The 27896-nt window shown below is 39.3% G+C and overlaps 1 protein-coding gene across 2 annotated transcripts; it reads right to left on the reverse strand.

The window, feature by feature from the left end:
* Positions 1-2950: 2950 nt before the first annotated feature.
* On the reverse strand, positions 2951-27009 carry grhl2b (grainyhead-like transcription factor 2b). 2 transcript variants are annotated; one of them, XM_034200941.1, is made up of 16 exons: positions 26891-27009; positions 18942-19131; positions 18235-18302; positions 16980-17361; positions 16141-16211; positions 15879-16035; positions 15537-15648; positions 10946-11040; positions 8642-8800; positions 7648-7705; positions 7273-7412; positions 6257-6294; positions 5973-6064; positions 5295-5380; positions 5144-5208; positions 2951-3858 (listed from the first exon to the last, which is right to left on the reverse strand). In XM_034200941.1, the coding sequence occupies exons 1-16, from the start codon at positions 26992-26994 to the stop codon at positions 3744-3746; spliced, it is 1932 nt and encodes a 643-aa protein (XP_034056832.1). In that variant the 5' UTR covers positions 26995-27009; the 3' UTR covers positions 2951-3743. The 2 variants fall into 2 exon arrangements, with proteins under 2 accessions (XP_034056832.1, XP_034056833.1); XM_034200942.1 differs by lacking the exon at positions 26891-27009 and adding an exon at positions 21301-21619.
* Positions 27010-27896: the final 887 nt, after the last annotated feature.

The raw sequence follows: 27896 nt of genomic DNA on the forward strand, positions 1-27896 counted from the left end.
CGTGGTTCATGTAGACGAGGATCGTTCCCCGGAAGTTCATGGCGGGCAATGTGAATGCATTAATAACAGGAGATAGAACTATGATTTTTGGTAATATGTATTGAATAAAGGTTTTGATTTGCAATATCTATACAACAAATCGATGTGTATGTAGTTACATCAGTATTTGAAAAAGTTAAATTTGCTAATATTTGAGGATTAAGATAAAATAAGAAGTACTTTATTGATACCAATTTGGGAAATGTTTGCTTTGCAGCAGCAAAAGACAAGGCATTGTACATAAGACAGTTAAAAGACTAGAATTAAACAATCGAAAATGTAAACATCTCAAATAGAAATAAAATAGCAGAAAATATACATAGTGTGAACAGCTATCTTACCTGTTAACATATACATGGTTAAATAGCCTGTTGTTGTTGTTTATTGCTTTGAATTGTTTAAAACAAATATTATCTTCTTAAACTTGAATGGTAGTCAGGAGCATCACTTCCTAATGTTTGATATATTTAGAGGGAGGGAAGGAAGGTTTCAAAATTCTGATTAGATTCATTTCTACAATTTCTTGAATTCATGGTGGTTTCAGTAATCCCCTGGTAATTGAGGACATAAGTAATCTAAATAAGTAATGTCTTCTTTATGACTTTCAGAAAGGACAGGAGACCGACAGGTGCCTATCAATGATTGTCAACTGACAGTAAATAAATGGAATTCAATAAACATTGCATGCAGTTTGTCTGTGCCTTTTCCTCCGTGTTGTCCTGGCATATAGTCTCCCCCGTGGTTTGCTGTGCTGCCGGGGGATGCTCCAATCGCTCAGAGAAAGGAGTACACATGTAAGGTTTCCCCACTGACACAGAGAGGAGGAAAGAATGGCTGGCTCAAGTCAGCAGGAGCAATTTAACTATCACAAAAGACAACAACAGCAACAACATATGTGAGGTAATCATATTTTTCACAAAACGAAGACCACACCATCGGGAAGCTTAACATCTGTTTAATCAAAAATAAGGAACAGGGAGAGGCTTGCAAAGCTCTGGGAGTTGAGACTCAGGCTCAGGGTCTCATTGCAGGTCTTCAGGCTCCATTGAATCCCCCTGGGGTTCTTGTGCTGAAAGAGGGAGACAGGAGAAAGGGTTAGATACATCTAGCAACCTATAGGATGGGAAATTGCTGACCTATTTTAAACGTACCTTGTGTTTTCACTCTCACTTAAGTCCCTCTCCCTTTGCCATCAATCCAAAATCAGCTGAGCTGCAACATAAAATACAGACAGGTAATAATCAACAGAATCACAAGGACATAATATGACTCTGCTAAAAACACTCAATCAGTTACGTTTTAGTTTACTGTTTAGAAGTCTCAAATATCCACTCTAAATCCAAATAAATAGCGATGTATCACAAAAATAGCTCTCTTCCTTATTATTGTGTAACGTTAACTATATTATACTAGCTTGAACTCCAAGATGGATATCCTGATTTCACCTGGTCACCACCTCCACCCACTACAATCACACGCCCCAATGTTATATTTAACAAATATGTAACTCCCTCCACCCCGGATAAAAGCACGTTAAGAAGCCCCTTTTCTCTAATTCCACAACGTTGGAGGAAATAACATTAGGAGAACGGATTAATAGGCTGTTCGTGGTTAACGTGTGTTGCTAACTTTATCCGGCATTCTGGCCTAATCTGTTATCTGTAAACGTTAAATATACTGATTGAAGGGATAATCCACTAACATCCTTTAATACACATGTGTAGTTAATTTGATTCAGATGTTCTGATAATATCCGCAATATAAATCTTTAAACGTCTTCTTACCTTCAAAAGTCCATCACGAACGGTCTATTATGCTGCAACCATAGACTGCTAGCCGCAGAGCCTCTCAATCTCCGGGGAACGATTGAGAGGCTCCACGATCCGCCATTGCTGTAAAAAACTGGTCCATTGGAGTGAACGGAGATGTCGTAACTCTTCTATTATATGGCTCTGCTGGTATGTATGTATTCTGTTTAGGTTTTCCATTTTGTTATTCAAATAAAGACAGAGTGGGAAAATGGCTGATTCTCTTTTTTATAGTCATAATGTTGCATTTGAAAGTAAGACATTAACATGCGCATGGCTCGGGGTAACAGTGGTTCATCTATTTGACCACTCCTGTCAAGAAATATTTGAGGGATGCCAAAAAATGTCATGGTTCGTAGACGATGGGCCTAAGCCTTGATGAATTTTCTGATTCCTTAACTTTTCCTCTGGCATCACCAGTCATATTGTACTGTGGGTTTTAAGCTAAGAGAGTAGTATAACATTTAGTATACTATACATTATGTAAATGGTATGAATTGTGTGAACACTTCGGTCACCGTCCGATCAAAAGGTACGGCTTTGGTTTATTTAATTGAAAGCTTTTCCATTGGCCCAAGCTAATTAGCACATGTTAGTATGCTAGCCTGCCAAACTTGGTGTGGCTGAAAGTGTTCAACTCTATGGATAAACTGCACCCGACAACACAGAGATACCATTAACTGAAAATAGGGTTTATAAACAATCGCTGTAAAAAATAAATAAACCAACCCCCAGCTCTGCCACAGTCACCAGAATATTAGGTGTTTGCTTGGCTTCTTTTAGCAACCAGCTACAGCAACATCAAACAAACAAATTAATCTGGCTAAAGATAACTAGCTTAAGTTAGCCGAGTTTAACAGAGTAAAGCAGTAACTGCCACTGACTAGTGACGAGGTGATTTGGTGTAGCTAAGTTGCCTTTAAACACACTCGTGAAGGCATTACAACAGTATTTCGGCCAGCATTAAACCTTGTTTATCTTAAATATAGACTGCACACCCTGTTAGCATTGTCATTGTGTTAGCATTTAGCTCAACAAAACCTGTTCCACAGCCTCATAAGGGCTCACTCTTTCTCTTATTTGTTTTTACCAAACATGACATCTGTATGTTTATACTTTTATTCATGTTTTCAATACAGCCAAGAACATGATGACATGTGCCATTTGACACCTGGCAGATGTTGTTTACTCTTTTTACTTCAAGAGTCATTACCATCTAATGTTACGTCCTACAAATAAACACTTAAGGCTATTTGTTGACATGTTTATAGATAGAACAACATGGTTGACAAATTGTCATTTAAAAACTCCTTGAGTACTCTTATAGAGGGTGACTAGAAACAAAGTCACTGAAATGTAAAGAACTTGAAATCTTTGAATAAATTGCTATAGAAATGCAAAACATTGTCCTTAAAAATAAATAATAACACAACTAACAAAAACAAAGGCATGCAAAGTTAATTAGGACCAACTAATCCAGGCTACATGCAGGCATGAGGCTAATCCAGATGTGTTATTTGGCAAGATCACAAGACTGTACAGGAAAGTAGATATTTTTTCATACAATAACAAATATTCAGTAAAAGTGGGGAACACAGATATGTGCTCCATCAATTCACCTCACAACATAGCACAACCAGGAAGTGAATACAACCAGTTCATAGGGGTTTCTATGAAGTCCTCTAGTTTTCTGTGAAATACGATGTGTAGTGTAACAGTGCCAGAGAGGGATCAGGTGTGACGACGTTGACCTCGGAGCGTCTGATTTACGCCACCAATGGACCATCTCCAATACTGTCAGTCAGCTTATCAGCCAATCAATAGCAGCCTCGTGGATTGCAGTCACAGCGTCTATTTTGTCTAAAGCTGCGGTCCTTCGAGTCCACCGAGGAGCGGTCAGATCTCCATCAGCGTGATCTTGTAGGCTTCTGCGTAGCTCTCAATGTTGAGGATGAAGGTGTCTTCGTTGGAGTAATGCTCAATGATGTTATCGTCCATGTTCACCAGGATCCTGACACAAAGCACACTTACAGTTTAATTTCATAGGCTTTAAGGGAGAGCTCAGATGTTTAGAAGTGTTGTTTGAGGTCTTTATCTATAGTCAGTGTATCACTGACAGTTAATGGTCAGTAGCCTGGAGAAACAGAGTTACAGCAGAAGCAGCAATGCACTGCTAGGGATTGAGATTTTATCCACCTACTAGGGGTGGGCCGATCGATCCCAAAATATTGATACTTCCGATATTACGATACGTTTAAAAATATCGATACTAGAGCCAATAGGATCGATACTTTTATACTTTTTCCCCCCCCTCGCCTCTACTCGTCAATTTCATCAAAAACTATGTGCAGAGTGCAGACGAACACAAGTATGCGCTCTTTTCTTCTCTCTCCACTGCTGTCCTCCTCTCCTCGAGGCTCACACACACACACACACACACACACACACACACACACACACACACACACACACACACACACACACACACACACACACACACACACACACACACACACACACACACACACACACACACACACACACACACACGATGGCTGAGAGAAAATACTTGGTATTGGATCGAATCCAGATTGTGTGGTATCGCCCTCCCCTACCACCTACACAATTTTCAAATCATTATATTTGTACGCTTTATTTAGAATATTTTCACCACTTTACCTTTCCTTCAAACTGTCCTTTCCAATGAAACTGAAGATGTTATCTATTCTCTAGTCAAAACTAGCAGACTTGTTTGGGAACAACTTTAATTTTTCCGTCTAAAACACAACAGTTTCTGGTCTACTATTCCCTTTGTCAATTTGTTTGTTTTTGTGTGAGTTTTGTGTTTTACAGGGTTAGTTCACATTCACACACTAAACAAACAAAGTGACCGATTGACACAGAGGCAGACCAGCAACTTCCTGTTCTGCAAGGGAAAATTCATATTATTTTCAAAGGAGTCCGGTGGCTTCAAAGATAATTTATACTTCAGTTCCCCATTGGAAAGGGCTGTCTGACAAAGTACGTGAAATAGTGAAAATATTCTAAATATAGTGTACACTTCAACTAATGTATATTTTTGTAGGTGGTTCAAATACATGTTGCCACTGCACCAGTACATGTATTAGCTTCCATGCAGGAACTCCTGTTTGCTTCTCCAATAATCGGGTGTCGACCACCATCCACTGTCTGTAGTTCACTGGCAATAGATACTCAAACAACCCCACATTAAAACATCAAAACTTTAACATAAGGCTCCAAATTGGCCCAAAATTAGAATCTGTTTCCTCACTCACCCTTTTTTACTTTTCTTGTACACTTTGGCTATCCTCTCTGTGGCCAAGCCGTACTTCTCTGATATCTACAAAAGAAAGATAGAAGCAGTTTTTTATTATGATTCCCTTTGAGATCAATCTCAGATGTAATTAGAGCACCTGCGTCACTCACTGAATCCATCAGGCCTCTGAGCGTGGGAGACTTCAGCATCAGTGCGTCGAACACCTCGTCCGTCTCCTTTCGTACGTACAACAACACTGCAGAGAGAAGAGGAAGAATAAGTATTTGCTGTTAGCTTCAGTATAAGTTTGTTATTTATTTATTACCAGACACATTTAGAGCTTATAAACTACAACAGATAAAGATAAATGGGGATTTTAGACACAGACTGGCTTGTTGACTAAGTTGTCTTTTTATTTTCTAATGTCCTAGTCTAATTGGCCTTGTATAAATAAGTTGCATTTGCATTTCAATGTTCTGTTTATATCGAGCTATTATCTTTGGTAGGAAAGTGCCCGATAAAAAAGTGTATTAATATTATTGTTATCATTATTACAATCACCAATTACAAGACTACAAGGTGACGCAGAAATGCCAACAGTCCAGCATCTCTTTTCCATGGTTTGCTGATTAACTCAGTTTTACATCATTGTATATTTAATATCTTTATATTTGATTGCTGTTAAAGAAAAGTTATTTAAAGATATTACATTGCGTTGTTTTTTGACATTATATATAGACTTATTTTCTTTCCATAAATCATTGAAATAGTCTAAGCTACACTAAGTTAAATATCATTTTGAAAAGGAGATAAGAGAGGGACATGCAGAGGAAGCGGCCGCGCTGTACCTCTCTTGTGTGTCTCCTCTTTGATCTGTTTGTGAGGTGACGGACACCGATCTTCATCTGACGGCCTGAACATCCTCTTCACCAGCACACTCCTGAGGAAAACACCCCAAAAGAAACAAAGAAACATGTGTCAGGTGCCATAAACGTGTGTGTTGTTTGTGTATTTGTGGTGACGTGCACTTCCTCTGTATGCATTTGGTTAGTATCTGTAGCTGCTCTCATTTGCATACTTTATATTTGTATGACTGATGTAAATATAAATGCTCCTGTTGACGCACACTCACCCTTCTCTCTCGATCTCCTCCGTGTTGAAGGTAAACACCTGCAAATGAAGTATTACAGTAAGCATTAATGTACGTTTTAAGCTGCACAAATATAGACATCAGAGTAACATGTTTTATACTGAGTCATTCTGCTAAGACATGCAGTAGTTAGAGAAATACTTAATTAACATAAGTAAAAGTACTAATGCAACAATGTAGAAACACTCCATCACAGGTAAAGGTCCTGTGTTCAACTCTAATTTAAATAAAAGTACAGAAGTACTATCAATATATCTGGACAAAAACATAACTCTGGGATAGATTTATATAAATATATTATTAATATCCTGATGGATTAACGTGTAAGCACAATTTTCTTTACTTTTTCTGTGAAATACTGGCAAATTTACCCTCAAAACTTAATTACTGCTAATTGATAATTGTTCTGAAAATGTTGTATGTCAAGTATTGATGCCTTTACGTAAGTACAGTGTCTGGCTTCTTCAACAATGAGAAAAGGTCAAATTAAGTCCATTCAATCTTTGAATATTAAAACGTCAACCCTTACAGTATTATTTAACAAAGTACTTAAATAAATGAAAGCTAAATATTACAGAATTGCTAATGTGTGCAAAAAATATTGAAGTACCTACATTTTTACATACAACAAAATAATAACATTTAATATATATAAATAATACTTAAAATAAAACTCAATAAACTGCATGATCAGATCAAAATCCCTTTTGTAATATTGCAGTAACCTATTAAATTGTAAATAAAAAATGCCCAAAAGTACATAAGGCAATATTGGATTCACTTTTGTGCTATAAAATGTCATAAATCTAAAATCTATTTGAATGAATTTACACACTGAGGTTTTTTTTTTCTACCATGTGACCCTCTGGGAATGGAAAGCGTCCATTGGGTAATACGGAAACTACGTGTTGGCTCCAGTTTCCCCTTTAGCAGATGAACTCAACTGATAGGAAACAAGTTCTTTCACTTCTGCTCACAGAGAAGAATAATGTGTCTACCTGTCCGGCTCTCTGCAGGTTGCCGAAGTGAACGTCTGGGATGAAGAGAACGGGCTGAGCCTCCAGGTCGCTCATGGTCTTGAAATAAGTCGTGTCGGACTTCTTGGTTGCAGTTATCACACCAACTCCTCCGTCTTTACCTGAACACCAGCAAATCATTTTTAGAAAAGAACAGACAGTATTTTTTCTCAGCAAAAAGAAACCCACACTTTCACACCATGTAGTCACAATTATTATTATTGTTATAAAACAAGACAGGAAGATTCATTAGTTGTGATTCCTTTATACCCCATTTAGAGCAAACTGGATCTATGATTATCTCGAGTTTGGATGCTAAAAGTGCAGAAACAAAATCATTTTTCATGAAACTCTAACCTTTTGACTTCTTGCGGAAGAGTTTCCTCTCCTCGTCCCTTATTTTCCTCTCTGCTCCCTGAAAACAGAATGATGCCAGCATTAAAGAAGAGGAATCAGTTTGTGGAAATGTAGCCCCCTGAAACACTGACAAATAAGCGATCACTATAGTGTTTCAGTTGGACAGAATATATTCTCTGTTCCTATTTTGCATATGTGTGTAAATAAATTGTATTTATATAATCTTTCTTATATATTGTTAACATTTGTATCTTTTATTTTTTTATAACGAGTGCTTTTATTGTCAATGAGTTAACCTGTGTTAGCTTACATAAGACTTGAAAAGGAAAAAAACTGAAAATGAAAAGTCTTAAAGGAAATACAATGCATTAGATGCTGTGTGCATTCCAGGTGTTTCTGGAGGCTCACTGTGCAGGTGAGGCCACTAGAGGGAGGACTGATGTCAGGATTTAGCTCCAGGACTCAAACACACCATCTGAGGTCAAATATACTATATACACCGCAGCAGTCTCACTCTATAGTAAAGATCAACACATCTAGAAGTGAATAAAAGCAAGTGCAGTACATCATCACATTTAAAAAGCTAGAGCCAATACATGTATGTTAATTTAGCATTACAAAAATACTTAAAGGATTTTCAAAACAGTCGCTTATTCATTTTCTTTCAATTGATGACATGTTTCAGCTCTCATCATACTGTATATTCTGTTAGGTCATTCAATTTATGACAATCTAAGCTCTTTACAAGGTGTGTATCCACCATTTTTTGAAGAACCTGTAATCTGTTAAATTGTCAAAGAAATGTAGTGGAATGAAAAGTATAATTATGTTTGAAATATAGTGAAGTAGAGGTACAAAGTGGCATCACAATTCACTGATTACTACTTATCAAATCTCTTTAACGGACATATTTCTAAAAAATTTTCTACCGACAAATCATGAGACTTTTCCAGATAATATCCATATACCAAATGATGAGGAAGTGTTTTCTCACCTTGTCGCAGAACACCTTGATCTGAGAGTAAGCTCTGTGCAGCGGCTTGTTGCTGCGGTTGTTGTAGCTGTACGTGTCGATCTGGATCATCAGAGGAAGACCCTTCACCCCCTTCTGTGAGGAGAAGTCTGTGCTCAGACAGTTCACCGTGATGAAGATCTGCCGGAGGGGGAGAGCGGTGTTACAATAAATAACTTTATTTGTCATGTCAGGTTTTTTTTTGGAGTAATGTTGTCTTTTGTTTGTGCACAATGTAACCCAGCAGAACATCCACAACAACCATAAACGTTCCCACAGAAGCTGGCCCTTCAACACATTGGAAGGGCTATCTATTTGGATATTTCTCTATTTATTTGTGATTATTATTTATTATTAAAACATTGTTCACCCAGAGACCCTTGTTGCATCCTTTAAAGTTTGCTATTCAGATGCTTGATGAATCCATTTTTTCTGCTAAAGACATAGTTTACATTTAAAATATGGACAGTAAGATATTTTTTTAGGTATGCTGTGACTGCTGAGTTTCTAATGTTGTTTGTTGTCATTTTCAAAGAATATAATTTCACCCTGTTGACATTACCTTAAAGTCCCCGCAGATAGAAATCAAAACTGCATGTAACTGCATGGTTGCATAGGACAGTGGATTAGTGAGAAGCTGTTACATAACAGTGTTGATTTCCTGTTTTTATTTAGTTTCCTTTGTATTTCAAACGTAAAAGTTACACTTGTGCAGCAGAGATTTGGTGGCTTGTGCCATTATCCACTTTACACGTTCCCTTTTAACTAACATGTTACCTAATGAAGGCCTTTTGACTGAAAGCTTGACTTGTCATTAAAAACTTAAATAAGAGTTCAAGACACTTCATTCTTCTTTCAAAACTACACACACATAGTAAATAAAAGCAACTGTTAAATGGAAACAAAGAAGCCAAGTACAGAGGTTCATTAATGACACTTAAAACTGTCTAACTAATGTCTAACTTTACCATAAGCTTTTAACTTCAAAATAAACATATAGCACAGAACCTGTTCTTTATATCTTGAGCTTTGGTTTATATTAGTTGTCTAGAGACCATATTATTTGCACCTTACTATAACAAATGTTATCCATCGAGGCGTTCCTTCTTTGTTTATTGCCATCCCTGAAACCCGGATACTCCTATTTACTTTCCAGGTATTTATAACTTATCAAGTTTCCTGCTTTTCCTGAGACATAAAATAGGCGCTTGTTTTATTGATATAAAACACACTGAAACACACACTTCATTGTAAATGACTGTAAACTGATTACCTGAGTTTCGTATACATTAATAATGATTTGAATGTCTTTCTAACTTACAGTAGAAGCATGCACACCAGACTACCTGGGCATTACACCTGTTCCTGTGGTGCGACAGATATATTCGGGCTTGTCCCACAGATTAAGAGAGAGAGAGGGATAGAGTAAAAGAGAGAGAAAGAGTCAATATTGGCCCAGAGCGGTGTGCTTGGATTTCCACCTGCAACGTCTTTGTCCAATACAATGAATGAGAATGAGACGCACCCACACACACACACACACACACACACACACACACACACACACACACACACACACACACACACACACACACACACACACCACACACACACACACACACACACACACACACACACACACACACACACACACACACACACACACACACACACACACACACACACACACACACACACACACACACACACCACACACACACACACACACACACACACACACACACACACACACACACACACACACACACACACACACTCGCATTCACACAGAAATGAGGGCAAAACAAACAACAGAGGGTGGGGACAGGGATCGGTGTGTGTGTGTAGGCCCTTGGGGGCCTCTGGAGTTAAACAGTGATGGAGCTCCATTTAAGGTGTGGCCACAAAGGAGTGGGCTTCACAAAGACAAAGAAGACAAACAGAGCAGAAAGTACACAACACTGCCCGTCAGCTTTATGAGGGACACAGAGAACATGCCGGTCAAAGCAAAGGAGCTGCTTTAGGCTTTTAATGCTTGTATCATAGCAACATGTTGATTCTTAAATAGATAATAAGTGTTTTTGCTGCTTGAATCGCAGGTAATTTGTCGAGCGAGTGCGTTTGTTTGCCAACAACTGAATCAGCACAAAAGACCTGTCCCGCTGCTTTTTCTTAACAACACGCCTACGTCATGAGTCAAAATAGTAGAACCGTTTGTAGGAAAATTAATGTGACATTTATGTACCGCAAAAAAAAAGAAAGAAGGAAAAACGTTAGGCTTTGTACCTTGGCCTCTTCATTCACATCCCAGGTGAAGGAGATGGCGTTGTAGGCAATTTCTTCGATGTTGCCAATGGTGTTGAAGCTCTCCTTGTAATCAGCTGCAAACACAAACAGAGGGGTGGTTTATTTCAGATGTATCTTCTGCTTTTAAAATACTTCAAGTTTACATTAACTCAAGTTTATCTTTGCCGATATCTGCTGTTTTAAAAACCCTGAGAAATCTGAGAAAACCCTCCACACACAGCACACATTGATCAATAAATCCACAAGCAGGCAGCTATTGTTTGTTAAGATAAGTAATCAAATGGCACGCTTCGATTTTATAAGATAACATCTTATCTGCTTGAGCAAACAAACTCTAAAAGGCTTCAAAGGCAGCGGGAGGGAACACATGAGGCGATCTGGCTCACAGACTCATATTAAAAGCCAGTCAAGTGAGCGCATCGCCGGCTATTGATGACCTGAGCGACCGCACACTTAAGGGGCTTTAAATGAGTGTTGTAGAGTACACTGGAATGCTGTGGGAAAGACTCAGATGTATAAAGAAATGAACTACTATGTAAGTGTGAACTGTATAGAAAGATGAGCTTATTGTGGGTCCTGGTCTTTTAATTGGATTAGGTTTTAGTTATGATCAAATCTGACTGGATGAGATACAGTCGCCTGTTTTTGAAATATTTTACTTTAGGTCATCTTTAAATACATTAATAAGATCCCCCCCCCTTTGCTTCAGGGACATCCGACCTCCTCCATCATCCTAACGGCAAACTGGATCTTCAGCAGGTGCACAAAGCAGCAGGGCAGGCCCAAATCTGGCAGAATCCCCCGTTAAATAACCCCATTCAAACGATCCATTCTGTGACGTGGCCCAGGGGCATGATAACCTGGCCACCCACCCCCCCTCACTATTCAAATTAGCTCACGGGACAGCTTCAGGTTACAGGACGCTCTGAGGAGCAGGGTGGAGGGGTCTGTCATCTGACCTACTGAGATTCCCCACTTTGATGCACAGTCCGGCACTCGAGTATACAAATAAAGGCTGCAACGATCAGTCAATTAATCAATTCCTTATTCTTAAATAAAAAAGTAATTGGCAAGATTAGAGTATTTAAGGATTTTAAAGAAAAGATAAAAACATTCCAGCAGCTCAAAAGTATTATTAATATTGTCAAATGATTTAGTCTTAAAGGATATTACATTGAATACTTCTGTGTAAATTGTGGGACTTGTTCACTTATATTACAGTATGTGCACCAAACCAGTTATTTGATTAACTGAAACATAGTTAATGGATTCATTAAGAATGACAATGATCATATAAATGATGAATAAACTGTAAAATAGCACTCAGTAGTCTTTCTCTCCTCCAACAAAGAAGAGTTGAATCTCCCTCAATTTTCCCTTCAGTATCCCTTACAGTCAAGATGCGATGAAGATAACAAAAACATGGATTTATTAATCTCTTATCGTGTCTTACTAAGAGAATCATAACATAACGGGTAGGGTATAAGTCTGCACCTGCTCCAGTTCAAAATAAGACCAAACTTTTATGTGAAAGTCAGATTTTGAGCCATGACAATGGTCCAAATGTGGCCTGTAAGGGTTTTCTTAGCCTATTACCAGAAACCCCTTTTGCACTAAAGCAGTTGTTGACCACTTTCCGCCCCTATTGCATGGTGAAGAGGAGTGATGAGTCAGCAGTCATTGCCAGTGTAGGAGCCAATTAACTGTGGGTATAAAGGTAGGAACCTATGTGTGTTGGGAAGAGGTTCCGCCGGAAGGCCCATACAGTTTTTGACCACACACGGAGAACACACACAGAGAGCACTAGTAGGCAAACGGTTTTTTACTTTGTCGCGGCCAAAATCATATAGAACTAAAACAGATAGTTAACTTAACAGCCGCTGAGGCACTAGTTAGCGGATCTTGCGCAGGGTGTTTCAAGCTACACAAGGGAAAGCCATAGGAAAGGCTTAAGGAAAGAGATATAGGAAACCTATTCATTTTATTTTGTTATAGGAATAAAATGCACAACGGAGAATCTTGTCTGGACCTGGATCATTGCCCTGCGTAAGATCCGCTAACTAGTGCCTCAGCGGCTGTTAAGTTAACTATCTGTTTTAGTTCTATATGATTTTGGCCGCTACAGCCAGCATGAAGCAATCAATAAAGAATACAAAAGTAAGAAATAGTATTTGAAGTAGGTATTTTAAGCATGTTAAGTTGTTTTACAGTGTTTGCGATCCGTTTTGGGTAACTATGTGTTTATACATGCTGCAGGCCATGTGTGCGTATCTATTAGCAGATAGGTATCTGTGTGTACATGTCTGTGTCACTGTGACGGAAAACTACTTCAGCCCTGTGAGTCGAGCTGTAGCTGCACACTATCTGTCTAGGGCTCACACTCACACACACAAACAAACAAACAAACGCAGACTCATTACACTGGCAAATGCCAAACAGATTGCCTAAGGGAATCTTGCAGGAAAAGATAACACATTTCCTCTGAACAAGATCTACTGGCAGCTTTAAAAAAGGTTTTATCTTCAAATCATATTAAATTCTGAGGTGCTTTTCAGCAGCAAAACAACAGAGAGTCATCTCGCAGTTACTATACGTAGTTTTATTTTAAAATGTGATGTATACATAGGTTTACAATGGTTTAGGACACGGTTCCCAAACTCTTTGACTTAAAGGAATAGTATACTATTCTCACATCTCAAAATCTGTCACTAGCAGCATCTCTAAAGCTCACAAATGTACACAGTATATGTTGTTTGTTTAATTTGTACTGAGAACAAAATGTTAAAATGTCCATTTATGATTATATAAAGGACTTTTTCTGGTTAATGTGCTAATGATGCCATTCCCTTTACTACAAAGCATTGTCTGTTTGTGACCCAAGTCAAATGATGTACGTCTATCAAAGAGACTGTGTCCTTCTCAGTAAAAGATTTACTTTAATATTTTGAGAAAAGTCCAAATATTATTTTGTTTAATTGAATTTTGTATTTTTCCTACAACCATCTCACAACAGCTTAAATCTGTATCACGACGCCCAAGTCTGAATCAACATTTACTAGCAGATGTAAAGATATGTGTATTGTAAGATGATTAGGATTTGTCTTGGTTCACATAAATAGAGGAATTAAGATGAAGACATCAATTGGGCAAGAATTGCTTTCAACAGACCAAAACCAGCCGAGGTAACAGTGCGGCTAGCATTCCTCTCCCTGTCCCAACAAGATGTGTATAGGTGTGTGTGTGTGTATAGGTGTGTGTGTGTGTGTAGGTGTGTGTGGTGTGTGTGTGTGTGTGTGTGTGTGTGTGTGTGTGTGTGTGTGTGTGTGTGTCCCAGCTTCCCACATACCTCTGAACCCCTGCCTGGTTAGCAGGCCCGAGCTTGTTAAACAAATTCTACCTGCAAGCTTCTCACACACACTCATTCAACAAGGCATGAAACTGCATATTAAAACCCATCAACTGCGAAAAAAACTGCGGCAGACAAAAGTAAAATAAAATACGAGCGATGGGATCAACAACTTACACTCGTGGGAAGCTTGCAGAAAGAGAAAGTTTGTCACATTGTTTTGGATTGATGACTTTTTGCTCCTACACATTAAGAGATTCAGAGTGTGTGTTAGTGTGTGTTAGTGGGCAGCTGAGCAGCCTCAGACCCCATTTTCACGCAAACGCAAACGAAACGCACAAACCGAATACGATATCAAAAAGTCTTCCGTTCACACGAGACCGCTCGGGAGCGCTGGAGACGCTGTAGTACATATGCCGGGCTTGTAAGTGGCGCTGTAATTCCGCCACAAAATACACCAAAAGCAGCGAAGAAGACCCCCGAGCATGGTTGCCATGGGTGCCCTTCTGTTTATGCCCCGCGGTGGATTTAGCAACATGTAATTCTCCATGTCCACTTGTTGCTGATGGTTGTGGTAGAGGAGCTGTATATTTTGCACTAACATCTGTAGCATGGTCAGTAGCAGTAGCTACTGCTACTGTAGTGAGCAGCAGAGGTGGGGAGAGGTGGGGCTATGGCTTCATCGTTATCAGGAAATGATCGCATAGGGCGTACACACGGAGCAGTTTGGCTCCCAGAGCGTTCTGTTTGCAGATCTATCCACTTTGGGACCCGTTATCGTTTGCGGGGTCCGTTTCCGGGTTTCCGTTACGGCCTCGTGTGAACGAACGGGCTATACGAAAGAGAAAAGTAGCGGATACAACCGTTTGTGTTCTCGTGTAAACAGCACCTCAGGCAGACAGTTGGGTGGGGGCTTGTTTGCTCTTAGTTTGGTCATGCCTTGTTTATTGGCTGAGTGCATTCCAGCACTGGCCTTAAGGTGAATCTGTTATTGTCTTTCGGTTTATGTGTTTTGATTAATTCAACAAATGGAGAAAGTTTTGAAGAAAGCAGGAGGAAATTGAGCATTACATGAACAAGAGTGATACCACTATCATGTCTCTCTCGTGCAGTAAATACAAAGCAACAGCCAGGAGACTTGTGTTAGCTTAGCTTAACATAACGACTGCAAACAGAGTCAACCTGCTAGTCTGGCTATGTCCAATGTTCACAAATCTGTCTTACCGATGTCTAAGACTCTCTGTTTGGCTGTGTGCTGGCGGGAGTGCCAGTACTTCCAGTACTTCAGCTGCTCGTCTCGGTTCTTGTCTTCACTGAACACCACCATGATCACACTCTGAGAAGAGAAAAACAAATAAATGATGGTCAAGTCTTTGATGATTCAACTAAGCCAGTGTCTCTACATTATTACACAAAAGATAGCTTAGAGAAGCTCTGAAAAGCATGCATATTGAGGTTTCGTCACTTTAGGTAGACTATGCGTTTTTTTAAGTGTTTTTTGTGGGTGAAATATAAACTACAGCTAAATCAATTAAACTGGGATCACTTTTTGGCAGGAACCCTCACCCGAACTTTGCTGATTGGGTGACGGAGGCGTTTGTTGGCACTGAGCTCGTTAAGCGTCACGGCGTAGAACTGGCCTTTGTTCAGGTAGGTCATCGGTCCCTCGCCCTGCTTCTGACGCAGAGAGCGGGTGGCGTCCAATGTGTACTGGAAGCTGTCACTGCACCACACATAGTAGTTGATTAGACAATGTGGGAGGGGGGTGCAACACACACTTTTGCATTCCTTTGTGGATCACAATATGTTTGTATACTGAATGACTTACACTCCCTCCTCATGAAATATGAAGCCATCTGGGGCCAGAGAGGAAGGTGCGTGGTACTTCTGTTGAGAACGCTTAAAACACACGGAAAGAGGAAATCATTGAAGTTATTTTAGCCTGAGAGGAACTGGTTAAACAATGCTTTAAAACAATATTGTCATAAATAATAAAGACATGGAGATTTCAGGCAAACAGTGAAAACATTCAATAAGTAAATTTCTGTTGAGGTAATTAACTTTTGAATTATCAATGAATAATATTTAAACATCTATCCATCTTTGCGTACCTTTAAAAAAAAGAACTCCAGCATTGCATGTACATTTAATGTTCCCATCCTCTCTCTTGTTATAATAATTGTGCCTCACTACATTTCCCATATTGTCTTTTAACAACCCCTAGAGTTTGCCTGATAATTTATTTCACTGTAATTTACCAATTTACGAATTTACAAACCAACGAAATTAGACCCAGTAATACAATACATACAATGTTATGTTGTTATGTTTACTGTCTTTTTGGGCCTGTTTCCCCTAAACGTGTTGGCTTTCATCCTGCTAAAAGAAGCATTAAATATGTATTAAAGTTGTACATTGAAAAAAAGTAATTTAAAATAGCGTCGTTAAGGGTCAACCGGTCGAGTATTTAACAAAAAAAGAGGAATTATTAAAGAAAATTCTGAAAAATAAACGTAATTACTTCAGGTGAAATTATTAATGTAATTTATTGTTTTTAATTTCCAATTTGGATTGAATTATCTCATGACCGCACCAGACTGGAAAGCACTGTTTAAGTATGATGTTTTCTTTATTCTGTCATCACACAGTATGTATTCAGACTCTCACCATGTCTCTCTCCTCCTCGTACGGGCTGTCGGGCGGACTCTGCTGGTCTTCCTTCACATACGAGCTGTGGCTGACCGTGGTCACCTCGTAGGGATTCTGTTCGTAGATCACCCTTGACGACAGCTCCTCTCCCTCCCCCCTGTAGTGAAGCCCCGCCCCCGTCATGAAGACGGGCGCGTACACCTCGGCCTTCACGTGGGCCAGCGCCGGCGAACCTCCGTCCGCCGACACGGCCTCGCTGGAGCTGCTGTAGTGCTCCCGTTTGCTCTCCTGGTGCTCCGTGTTCAGGGACAGGTTGACGGGGACAGATTTGAGGACTTGAACACGGTTGTCCACCATCTCCGTCTCACTTTGGCTGCCGGGGTTGCTTGGCAATACAGACCTGAACAAAAACATGAAATTGTGTTTTTACTCTTTTCATTACTTTTGACTCCTACTGAATGACTGCACTGTATTGTGTGCTTTAATAGAAATTGGAGGATATAGGACATTAAAAGTTCCTACACCATCCAATGATATAGGAAAAAAAACACTACATTTGGTAAATTTCCACTATCAGAATAATCCTGAATATCCTTGTCTGCTTTAAAAAGTTGTCTAGCTTTACTAGAGTAAAAACTGTCAACATGTTTGTCAGGTCTCAAAGATTAGTTTGTGAGTAACACTGTACCTACATATCACTTTATTGTATTTACAAGAAACCTCCGCAGGACACCTGTAATAAGTGTGTCTGAATATATTAACCTGTTTTATTGCTTTAAAAAAACAAAACAAAAGATTCCATGTTCTTCTATTCAGAAAAAGAGAGACCTGGAGTTACCATTCTTGTAGATAAATGTTACAAAAGCAGAGACACATTAAATCATGAAATCTTTGGATCTTCTTTTTTTTTTACAGGGAACAGGACGTTTTCACTGGCCTCAATCTATCCTGTGCTGCTGTCCCAGTGCTTCAAGTGAAACAATGGGTGATCTTTGCACACATGCCTGCTAAAAGTGCTTTTCTCATATAACTATTGTGTTATGGAAATTGTGTGTTTATTCTTCATACAAGTGAAAGCCTTCCATTTCACTGCTCCATATGTAATATCATTTACTACGGGTGCACCATGTCAAATACTACAATCAATGAGCTCCAGGGTTTAATTCCATACATTGCTGGGAAAGGCTAGCAACTACATGTTTGACATTTCTTTTCTCTCCGTCTGTTCATGTACAACATTGAACCAGTCACGGAGAGACACAAATTCACTGACCTCCTCTCATGTTCCTCTGTAATTTCCACGACTTTGGACACTGGCAGAATTCTCTTTTCTTTAGGCACCTGGGAGGAAGAACAAAGAGTGGTGTTATGTTGGCCTTCAAACTGTACCTGACATTTTTCTTTGATAGAATGGGATGCTATGACTTGAAACTGCCTAAAATAGCTCCTGCCTGTTTACTACAGTACTCTCCACAACTTTTCTTTTTAGAAAAATGGTTAAATAATAATCAGTGTGTTTTGAAATAATTGATTTGTTCGACAAATATAATGATGTGAACCATTATGTCAGTGTAGCTTAAAAATCTTTGATTCCCAAAAAGTATGCTATTGAATTCAAATGAATATGATATTTATTCATTTTTTCAAGTTATTTTTCCCTCTGATGGAACAAGAATAAGCACAGCTGACATTTTTTAGTTGCGACTTATTTTACAAAGTCCTCAAGGTGTATGGTTGAACCTGGGAGAAAGACACTATGCAATCCATTTAGGCACTTAAACAAACTCTTACTTAAAAGTCAAGTAAATCTCAAAACATGCTTTACTCAACCTTTTTTTATTTTTTGCATCTTTAGAAACATTTTCTCTATAAACATGAGGTGACGTCTTCCACATTTCTGTCTGACCTCCTCTCCAACATACCAACAAATATGCAGTTTATCATCATACAAGACAAAGAAAAGCATGAAGCCCTCCCCACCTTGTAGTATTCGTAGAGCAGGCTCAGGGCGTTGGCGCTGTCTTCGTCCCCGTTGATGCTCATCATGGCCTTGGTGGCGGCCGTCAGCGGGTTCTCCAGGTACGACCGCCATGCCTCGTCCTCGCTGGTGTACGCCCGCCGCACCGCGGGGTAAGAGTTCTCGTTGGGGACCACCACCACCAGACGTTTACTGGTGGACACATTTCAAATGGACACAAATTAAATTGCAGGTTCATTCATTCATTTAATTTCCAAACTCAAACTCGTTGTTGGATAGGCATATTTGTTGGTACTGAGAGGCCTTCAGACTCGGCATGAATAGTGGACCAACAATTCCTGATAAATTGATCAAACAAACTTGTCTTTAACTTATAGTACATTATACCAAAGCCTAAAGTTACCTTGAATCTATCTGATTGACACAAGTCCTCTGCATCAAGGCCAATAAAGTCATGTTCCTTCAACCTTTTGTACTTGTAGCTTATCTCGCCTAGAAAAGCTCTGCCTGAGAGTTTGTTTATTAATAAGACAAACATATGAGTGTGCTGAGTCTCTTTTTCAATCATTTTCATCGTCTTATATAAAAGGTAAGCTGTAGTTTTTTCTTTATTTTTGCACCATCAAAATGCTAATGCTTGCTTGCTTTCAAATACTGGTAATAAGGTTTTATTTCTTGCTGGTTAAGACTATTCTAAAGTTCAAACTTTCAGATCAGTTACTTTTTTTTGGGTATTCTTAATATCAAATAAGAAATTGAAAAATAATGAAAAATTCATATATAGTAGCCAGTGTTGTGTGTTTGTCTCTCCACTCTAGGCCCTCTTAAGTCAAGATCACAGACCAGTTAAACACACATTGTTGTCACAACATCACTGTGAACGCAGCCAATCACAGGAGAGCCTCTGAATGTGTCAACTTGCACTTGTTGTGCAGTGAACAGTATCAGTATAATGTCACACCTTCAGCAAGAGTCCTGGAAGTATGATGCAGTAGCTTCACAATAATTTAGTTTTTGTTCATTTGTTTGTGCTAAAATCAAACTAAGATCAACAGAAAATATTAATCAGGAATACTATACTGTGAAGTATGCTGTACAATATTGGAAATGAATTCACAACATGAAACAACTAGGCGTATTATAGGCCTATATTGTGGTTGTCTAATTGGTATTAACTCCTGTCTGCCAGATATACCTGCCAAATAAAACATGTACCACGTCTTTATTATCTGATGTCAGTATAACGAATACCGATAAAGCAAAAAGAGTAATGGTAGAAAACAAATAGGCATCAGTATGAAGCTGTTCCCCCATTACTTTCTCATATTATCACAGGTATAAATGACTATGTCTTGTTGACTTCTCCATGGCAGGTAGAGAGCTGACATGCAGGTATAAAAAGACCAAAGACATATGCCGGACTGATGTTTAGGATTTCAACAACTCTACTCAGGTGAATCTGACTTAATATAACACCTGTGGGTCATAATAGTGGCACTTGTTGTCACTGCATTGCTGATGCAGGATGCATGAAGCAGCATCACTGCAGTCACACTAAGAGACATAGTTGTTTAAAAATACACAATGAATGCTTATTATCACATTAAAGCATTATCTTAGGAACAAGTGCTCTATTCAAACAATGATATAGTCATAATCACTCACTTGGATTATCATCAATACAGATATGAATTAGTAGTTAGCAATGTGAAGCTAAATAATAGATGCAAAATGAAACGTTCAGACCCTCCATAAGATTTTGAGATTTCTGTGAGCCAAGGCCTCTGCTATTTCAGAAATAAGTGTAATAAATCATTCAAAAGCACAGACCCTCTTTAAAATAGTAGGTAAACGGTTTTCCTTATTTTTTTTACTTGTCTGAATACAGTTGAACAGTTGTATTTTCTCCTTAATTTGTATAGCTTCTGGGGTTAGAGAACAATACATAGGCCCACAGGCAACACACACTGTCCGCATTCACAAGTAGATCCATTGCGCACTGTAGGCCTCAACATATACAAAATGTATTTCAAAAGCAGAGCTAAAACTCTTATTATCAGTCAAAGACATCATCGTGAAATAAAAATAAATGTCTTTCAGTTTGAGGGTTTTCCCCCCATCAGTCAAAAATGGCGAATTCAGCTCTTATGAAATCCACGGCACCAAGTTGACTTTTTTTCTCAAAGCAAAATATTCATAAATATCCGACAGTAATACAAACAGAACGTGACATTCTTGATATCCTATGATACAAAAGTCAAATCCAAATTTTTAACAAAATAGTGTTAATTTAATTAGCGAGTAAAAATAAAACGTTAGAGGGAACCAACAAACATCCTCTCCGCGTGCTCGATCACTTACTTGTCTGTCTCCTGTGACATATTTAGCTTCCTCTACGATTCTTCCTTGTGAAACTGGACTTTCAAGTCGGAGCAGGTAATAGAGTGTGTGAGTTGCCAGAAGTTGGGCTACAGGTAAGTCGACTTTTCTCGCCCCGCTTCTTTCCCTCCCTCTCCCTCTCTCCACCTGGCAGGTACGAGAGCCGCTTTTGTCCGCAAACAGCCAATCACCCTGTCTTGTGTTCACTTAGTACGCATATTATGACAAATATCCACACATCCTGCTGCCATGAATTATAATATTTGCCTAGGCTTGCTTTAATGGCAGCGGGGCAGCTTTAGCAGAAATTCTTTCACTGTGAAAAAGAGTTGAAGTTGAGGGCGAGTCTGACGCTGATTGGCCGGTGCAGATTGAGCCGGGCTCTGATTGGCCAGTGAGTCAGGTAGAGGCCCACCTCACCTGCAAGCAAACTAAAAGCGTGCATTGAAAGCCCCAAAATGACACAGAAAACGTGGAAACACGGGCAGCTATTTAGGTTTAACGCTCTAAATGAAGTTATTTGCCATAGGTTTTATTTGTTCTAGAACATTTTTTATTTATAAAACAACAGGGATAAAGTCTGTGGGGAGGGTATCCACATATTGGCCCCAGACACACAACCACATCACGTCCACTGATTTAACCTTTTTGCACCCCCCTCTGAATGTTCATATTGACTTGTGTGTGAGTGTCTGTGTTTGAGCTGATCTCAGAGCAGACAGGAGCCCTGTCATTAGTTGACACAATGCCATTGTCCCCTTAATGAAGCCATTTTATGAGAAGATCCAAGAGTTTGGGATTCATCTGCCAGAGCAAAATGTGTGTGTGTGTGTGTGTGTGTGTGTGTGTGTGTGCGCACGTGTGTGTGTGTACATACGAAGTCAATTTTTTGTTGTTTTAGTAAGTGTTTTATAGATGCAGGAAGATAAAAGACAGTATTAATCTTAATGGGAGATTCTAGTGTAACAGCAGTCGTGTCACACTTAACCAAATACATTTGTGTATTGGGTATTGGTAAAGACACTTTAAATGGTAGATGGTAGAAATAAAATCATGAAATATATGATCTTTAAACGTAATTAATGGGTAATAATAAACTGAAAATGTACTGATTTTATCGCTCTAAATAACCAAAGTACAACTACATCTTCCAACATCATTTTACTCATGATACAGCTATCAAAACTCTCAGATCTTCTTTCACCACTTCTGCAGGGGTTACTTTAAAAACATGCAGAAAAGATAAACTCCCAAGATGGATCTTCAGAAATGGTTGGGATGCAATTTCTAAACTGGTTTTATGTCCTGAAGGTGCATGACAAAATATGGGCCTTTGGTTATGAATGCTTTCAGGCACTCTTTTATGGAAATCACAAAATGTCGTTTTAGATTCAGTTACACCGTGTGTGTGTGTGTGTGTGTGTGTGTGTGTGTGTAGGGCAAGCATTTGTTTGTGCAGAACTGTAAATGATATCCTCCCTTGTCCAATTTGTTTCACAGAGCACTTGAGCCTCAGCTCTCTGTGTATGTGTTTGAATGGAACTGCTAGATAAATACAGGTGGGGTCCGTTTCTTACAACAACACACAGACAGAGAGACGATCAACAGAGGAAGTGACAGGATAAAAACACATTTAAATTAGGAGAGAAAAATATGGATGTTTCCAAGCACTATCAATCTTTACTAACACTTGCTCTCATGAACATAGATGCATAACGTGGTGGGCAAACTGAGCTCAAGCCCACTGAGCAAAATCTTTTTTTAATTTCTTGTTAACCCTGTAAAGCCCAAAAATAGAAAAACATTAGAATTAATTTTTTTGACCTTTCAGATGTTGTTGTAGGGAGCACCTGGAGCAGAAATGAAAGAGTTTTCAAATGTTTTACGTTTTGGTAAGTTTTTTGCGAAATGTTGTAATATTGCAACGTTGGGCTTAGGTGGGAGCAGCATTCCTGTATTTCTACTCACATTGTCTGAATAAATATATTGAACAACTAAGGGTTGATTTGCAGGATTGATTGCTTACTTAGCCCTATATCAGTATATAGCATGAATAATAATCACACATCAGTCATATTTTTTATGAATAGTTATTTATAAAATATGAATATGGAGTCCAAAAAACAGTTCATGTCGTCAGAAAAGCACAGACGGACGTCACACTTGGTGCATTGGGTGTTTGTGTACCCTTTACTGCAGTGTCTACAGCGTCCTCTCTTGGTCTTCCCTGGAAAATGTGCCACTAGGTCCTTGCTACATCCAGTGGAGGTTGTGATCTCTGGGATGGGGCCCCGTTTGGTGGACTCCCATCACCTGAGGATTGTCTCTTCTGAGCATTCAACTGGCTCCTTGATGTCACTGTCGCTGCTGGGCTCCCGTTGCCTGAAGATGTTCGTCCTCTCTTTGGTGTTTTCATGGGAGTTGTGTTCACCTGATAAGAACACAAATACATTAAGATACAAGTCAAAACTATTACAGTGAAATATAAAAAAAATATTACAAACGGCAAATAGCAGAAATGCATTCTTACCAGGATGAGAGAGGATGCTAGATCTGCCTGAAACTGTCTCCTGTTCAGGATCTCCTGCTTTGCCATCTTTAGAGCGCTGCAGTCCCGCTTGTATGATGATGGTGTGTCAGAAGATGTACACGTACCAGCGTCGGGACTTCATGGGGAACTTATATTTGGCCATAAACGAGTCCAACAAATCCACACCTCCCATGTACTTGTTGTACGTAGCCACAATGGAAGGCCTCTCAACTTCTACGTAGGTTTTGTTGGCTTTGTCCCAGCGTTGAATGTTCTGCACAGGCTGTGGTCCAGCAAAGGATGAGACAAGTGTGACCGCTCTGCTGTCATATCATTTGACAGCAGATGTTGTGGTTGGTCTCCACTCGGATGTCAAAGCTTCCTCTCCCTTTTTTCTTCAAGCTCTTCTCCTCTTCAAGGTTGCAGTTGGGTAAGCGCACCTGCCTGGCTGTTCCCACATAATGAATCCCGTGATCAAGGGGCTTCACTACCAATGGGACACAGGTGAAGAGTTGTCTGCGTAGATCTTATAGTTCTGACCTACTGGAAGCATGGAGGCAAGCTTCATCACAACATCACCCGACAATCCAAGTTCAGACTTGGCTCGTATCCCATTGACACTGCCTTGGTACCAGAGTTGGGTGTAACGCGTTACTGTAATAATATTACTTTTGACGCTAACAGAGTAGTGTAACACGCTACTTTTATAATTCAGTAATCACACTACAGTTACTAACATTGCCCCGACACGCGTTACTTCGTTACTTACTAAAATCAGTCATAATCACACTGACAGACAAGAGGGGTTTCCGCCGCAGGTTTATATATGTACGTAGTCTGCGCGATTTGCGCGTCCACATCTCCACGTGCAGTGGATAAACATGGCTGAGTCAGCGATAACTTTCGAGGGGTGGAGGTATGCCCATTATTTTGAGTTCGTCCGAAGAATAGACAGGAATGTGACGGTGAGGTGCAAACTACACTGAACAAAAATATAAACGCAACACTTTTGTTTTTGCTCCCATTTTTCATGAGATGAACTCAAAGATCTAAAACATTTTCTATATACACAAAATAACCATTTCTCTCAAATATTGTTCACAAATCTGAAAAATCTGTGATAGTGAACACTTCTCCTTTGCCGAGATAATCCATCCCACCTCACAGGTGTGGCATATCAAGATGTTGATTAGACAGCATGATTATTGCACAGGTGTGCCTTAGGCTGGCCACAATAAAAGGCCACTCTGAAACGTGCATTTTTGCTTTATTGGGGGGGGTCTGGGGGGGTCCAAAAACCAGTCAGTATCTGGTGTGAGGGGTAGGGGTAGGGTTAGGGTAATGTTGTGAATTGAGTGGCCCATGGTGGTGGTGGGGTTATGGTATGGGCAGGCGTATGTTATGGACGACGAACACAGGCCACTCGATTCACAACATTACCCTAACCCTAACCCTACCCCTCACACCAGATACTGACTGGTTTTCGGACCGCCCCCCCATCTTGATATGCCACACCTGTGAGGTGGGATGGATTATCTCTGCAAAGGAGAAGTGCTCACTATCACAGATTTTTTTCAGATTTGTGAACAATATTTGAGATAAATGGTTATTTTGTGTATATAGAAAATGTTTTAGATCTTTGAGTTCATCTCATGAAAAATGGGAGCAAAAACAAAAGTGTTGCGTTTATATTTTTGTTCAGTGTATGTCCAGGCCAGAAGCTGTTATCCACTGCTGTAAACACCACGTCAAACCTCAACAAACACCTGCAAAGAACACATGCTAAGGTAAAGCTAATAGCTAAGGACCTCCGAACCCAGAGTGAGGATGTTGTGAGTGCACCGCCGCCGACCCCGAAGCAACACAAATTAGAATTCGGAGGACCGGTAACCAAAGCAGAGATGGACAGGCTTGTAGCATCCTTCATAGTAGAGGAAATGTTGCCCATTTGCACAGTGGAATCACCATCGTTCAGACATATACTGCGCAAAATACAGATAGCAGGAGACAGAGGACAGCCATGGTCAGATAGGAAAACATTCAGGAGCTATCTGGATCAGTCTTATGCGACAATGGAAACTAAACTAAAGAGAACATTTGAAACTTTAGCAGTCTGCGTGATCTGCCGGAGGGGCGGGCCGGCCCTGCGAGTAAAGTAACGAGTAAAGTAACGAGTAAGTGTAATATATTACTTTTTTTTTAAAAAGTCATATGTAACATATTACTTTTTTTAAAGTAATATGTAATATATTACTTTTTTTTTTTTTAGTAACGACCCCATCTCTGCTTGGTACACATCAAAGTCACAGATCATTCCAGAGATTCTGTCTGGCTTAGCCTATTATCATACTAAAAGGAATGCATGCACCACCCCCTTCCAGGTGTCCCGATGCAACAAGCATCTGAATCCTATTTACATTGTACACTTGAGTCACACAATACTACCTGGCCTAGCCTATTATCATAATAAAAGGAATACCTACACCCATACATGCAGGTAAACCAGTTCAACAAGTCACACAATGCTGTCTGGCTCATGATAATAGGCTAATTATCATACTAAAAGAGATACATTCAAGTGTCCCAACACATTTCAGAAAGAACTGTTTCTGCCAGAACCAGAGAAGAGTTCAATGAATTGTTGTAACTAATTAACTGATAAGATACAAGTAGAGTTTAAAATATTGCTAGATATAATTTCACATACTTTTATCAGAAATAATGTATTAATTTATTCAATTCTGGTCTTAATTCAAAATCGTAACAGAGGACACATTTAGAACTTAGTTATAGTGAATTATCAAAGACATTATATTTATATTTGTGTTTTATTTCCATATGTGAACATATAAGAAGGGCAATCTCCATGATAAGTGCTCATGCTATTTTGACTACCACACTGACCCATTGTTGTAATATTACAACAAAGACATAAGCTGCTCAAAATCAAATTTGATGAAAGTATTCCACAATAACTAAATATGTACATGTTCTAGACATTGTAATAATCACACAACTTTTTTTTTGAGGCATTTGACTTACTTGAATCTGACAAATCCAGTCCAATAAAACAAAGAGATGTTGCTCGTTTGAAGATTCTGAAGTTTTGTGAGTGTATGGCCAGAGGGCAGGACATATAAACACATGTACTACCCAATAGCATTGTGAGGCTGAACAAAAGGACCTATTGACTATGTAAATGTAGTCTAAAAAAACAAAAAAATTTACTGACTTTTTTAGGATAGCTTAAAGCAATGTTGGGGAGGCTGTAGCTCAGTGGACAGTGTGCTGGACTTCGAATCAGGGGATAGCAAGTTCGAGTCCCACTGCATGTTGTTGTGTCCCTGGGCAAGACACTTCACCCCAAATTGCTCCTGCAGGATTGCCCACAGTACTGAATGTAAGTCGCTTTGGATAAAAGCGTCAAACAAATGACATTTAATGTAATGTTGTAAAATTACAACCGTGGGCCTTACAGAGTTAAGTCCAACAAATGACTACACAAAGATGCAAAACAACTACAAAACAGACTCAAAACAAATAGATGGAAAAATAGTAAATAAGCAAAACCTCTATAGAGAGACACACCAATACTAAAGATGGAAAACAACTATAACACACTTCACAAAGAGACAAAAAACAACTACAAAATTCAAATTGACAAGAGAGACAAAAACACTTACAGTGAGACCTAAAAATATCTCAGAGACACAAAACGACTAGAAATACATGCACAGAGATACAAAACTACAACTGAGAGATGTGAAACAACTGCAAACAACGCAGCTGTGAGGGGGAGATTGGGGGGGGTTAAAAAGTGCCTGTGCCCGGGGGCCTGTTGTCTCAGAATCTGTCCATGCCCATGAATCATTAACTCTACTCAGAAAACAAAGTGTGAAGTATGTTTTGCTTGCCTTGATCAAAAATAATGGTAATGTATGAGCTTTCCTCTAATCTTTACCCTTCCCTATGACTTCTTTCAGAAGGAATGTCTGCCATGTGGCGGTGTGACAGCTGAAATACTGCGAAGGCTGCAAGCTGCCACAAG

The sequence above is a fragment of the Gymnodraco acuticeps genome, unplaced genomic scaffold (assembly GCF_902827175.1).
Source record: "Gymnodraco acuticeps unplaced genomic scaffold, fGymAcu1.1, whole genome shotgun sequence".
Taxonomy (NCBI): domain Eukaryota; kingdom Metazoa; phylum Chordata; class Actinopteri; order Perciformes; family Bathydraconidae; genus Gymnodraco; species Gymnodraco acuticeps.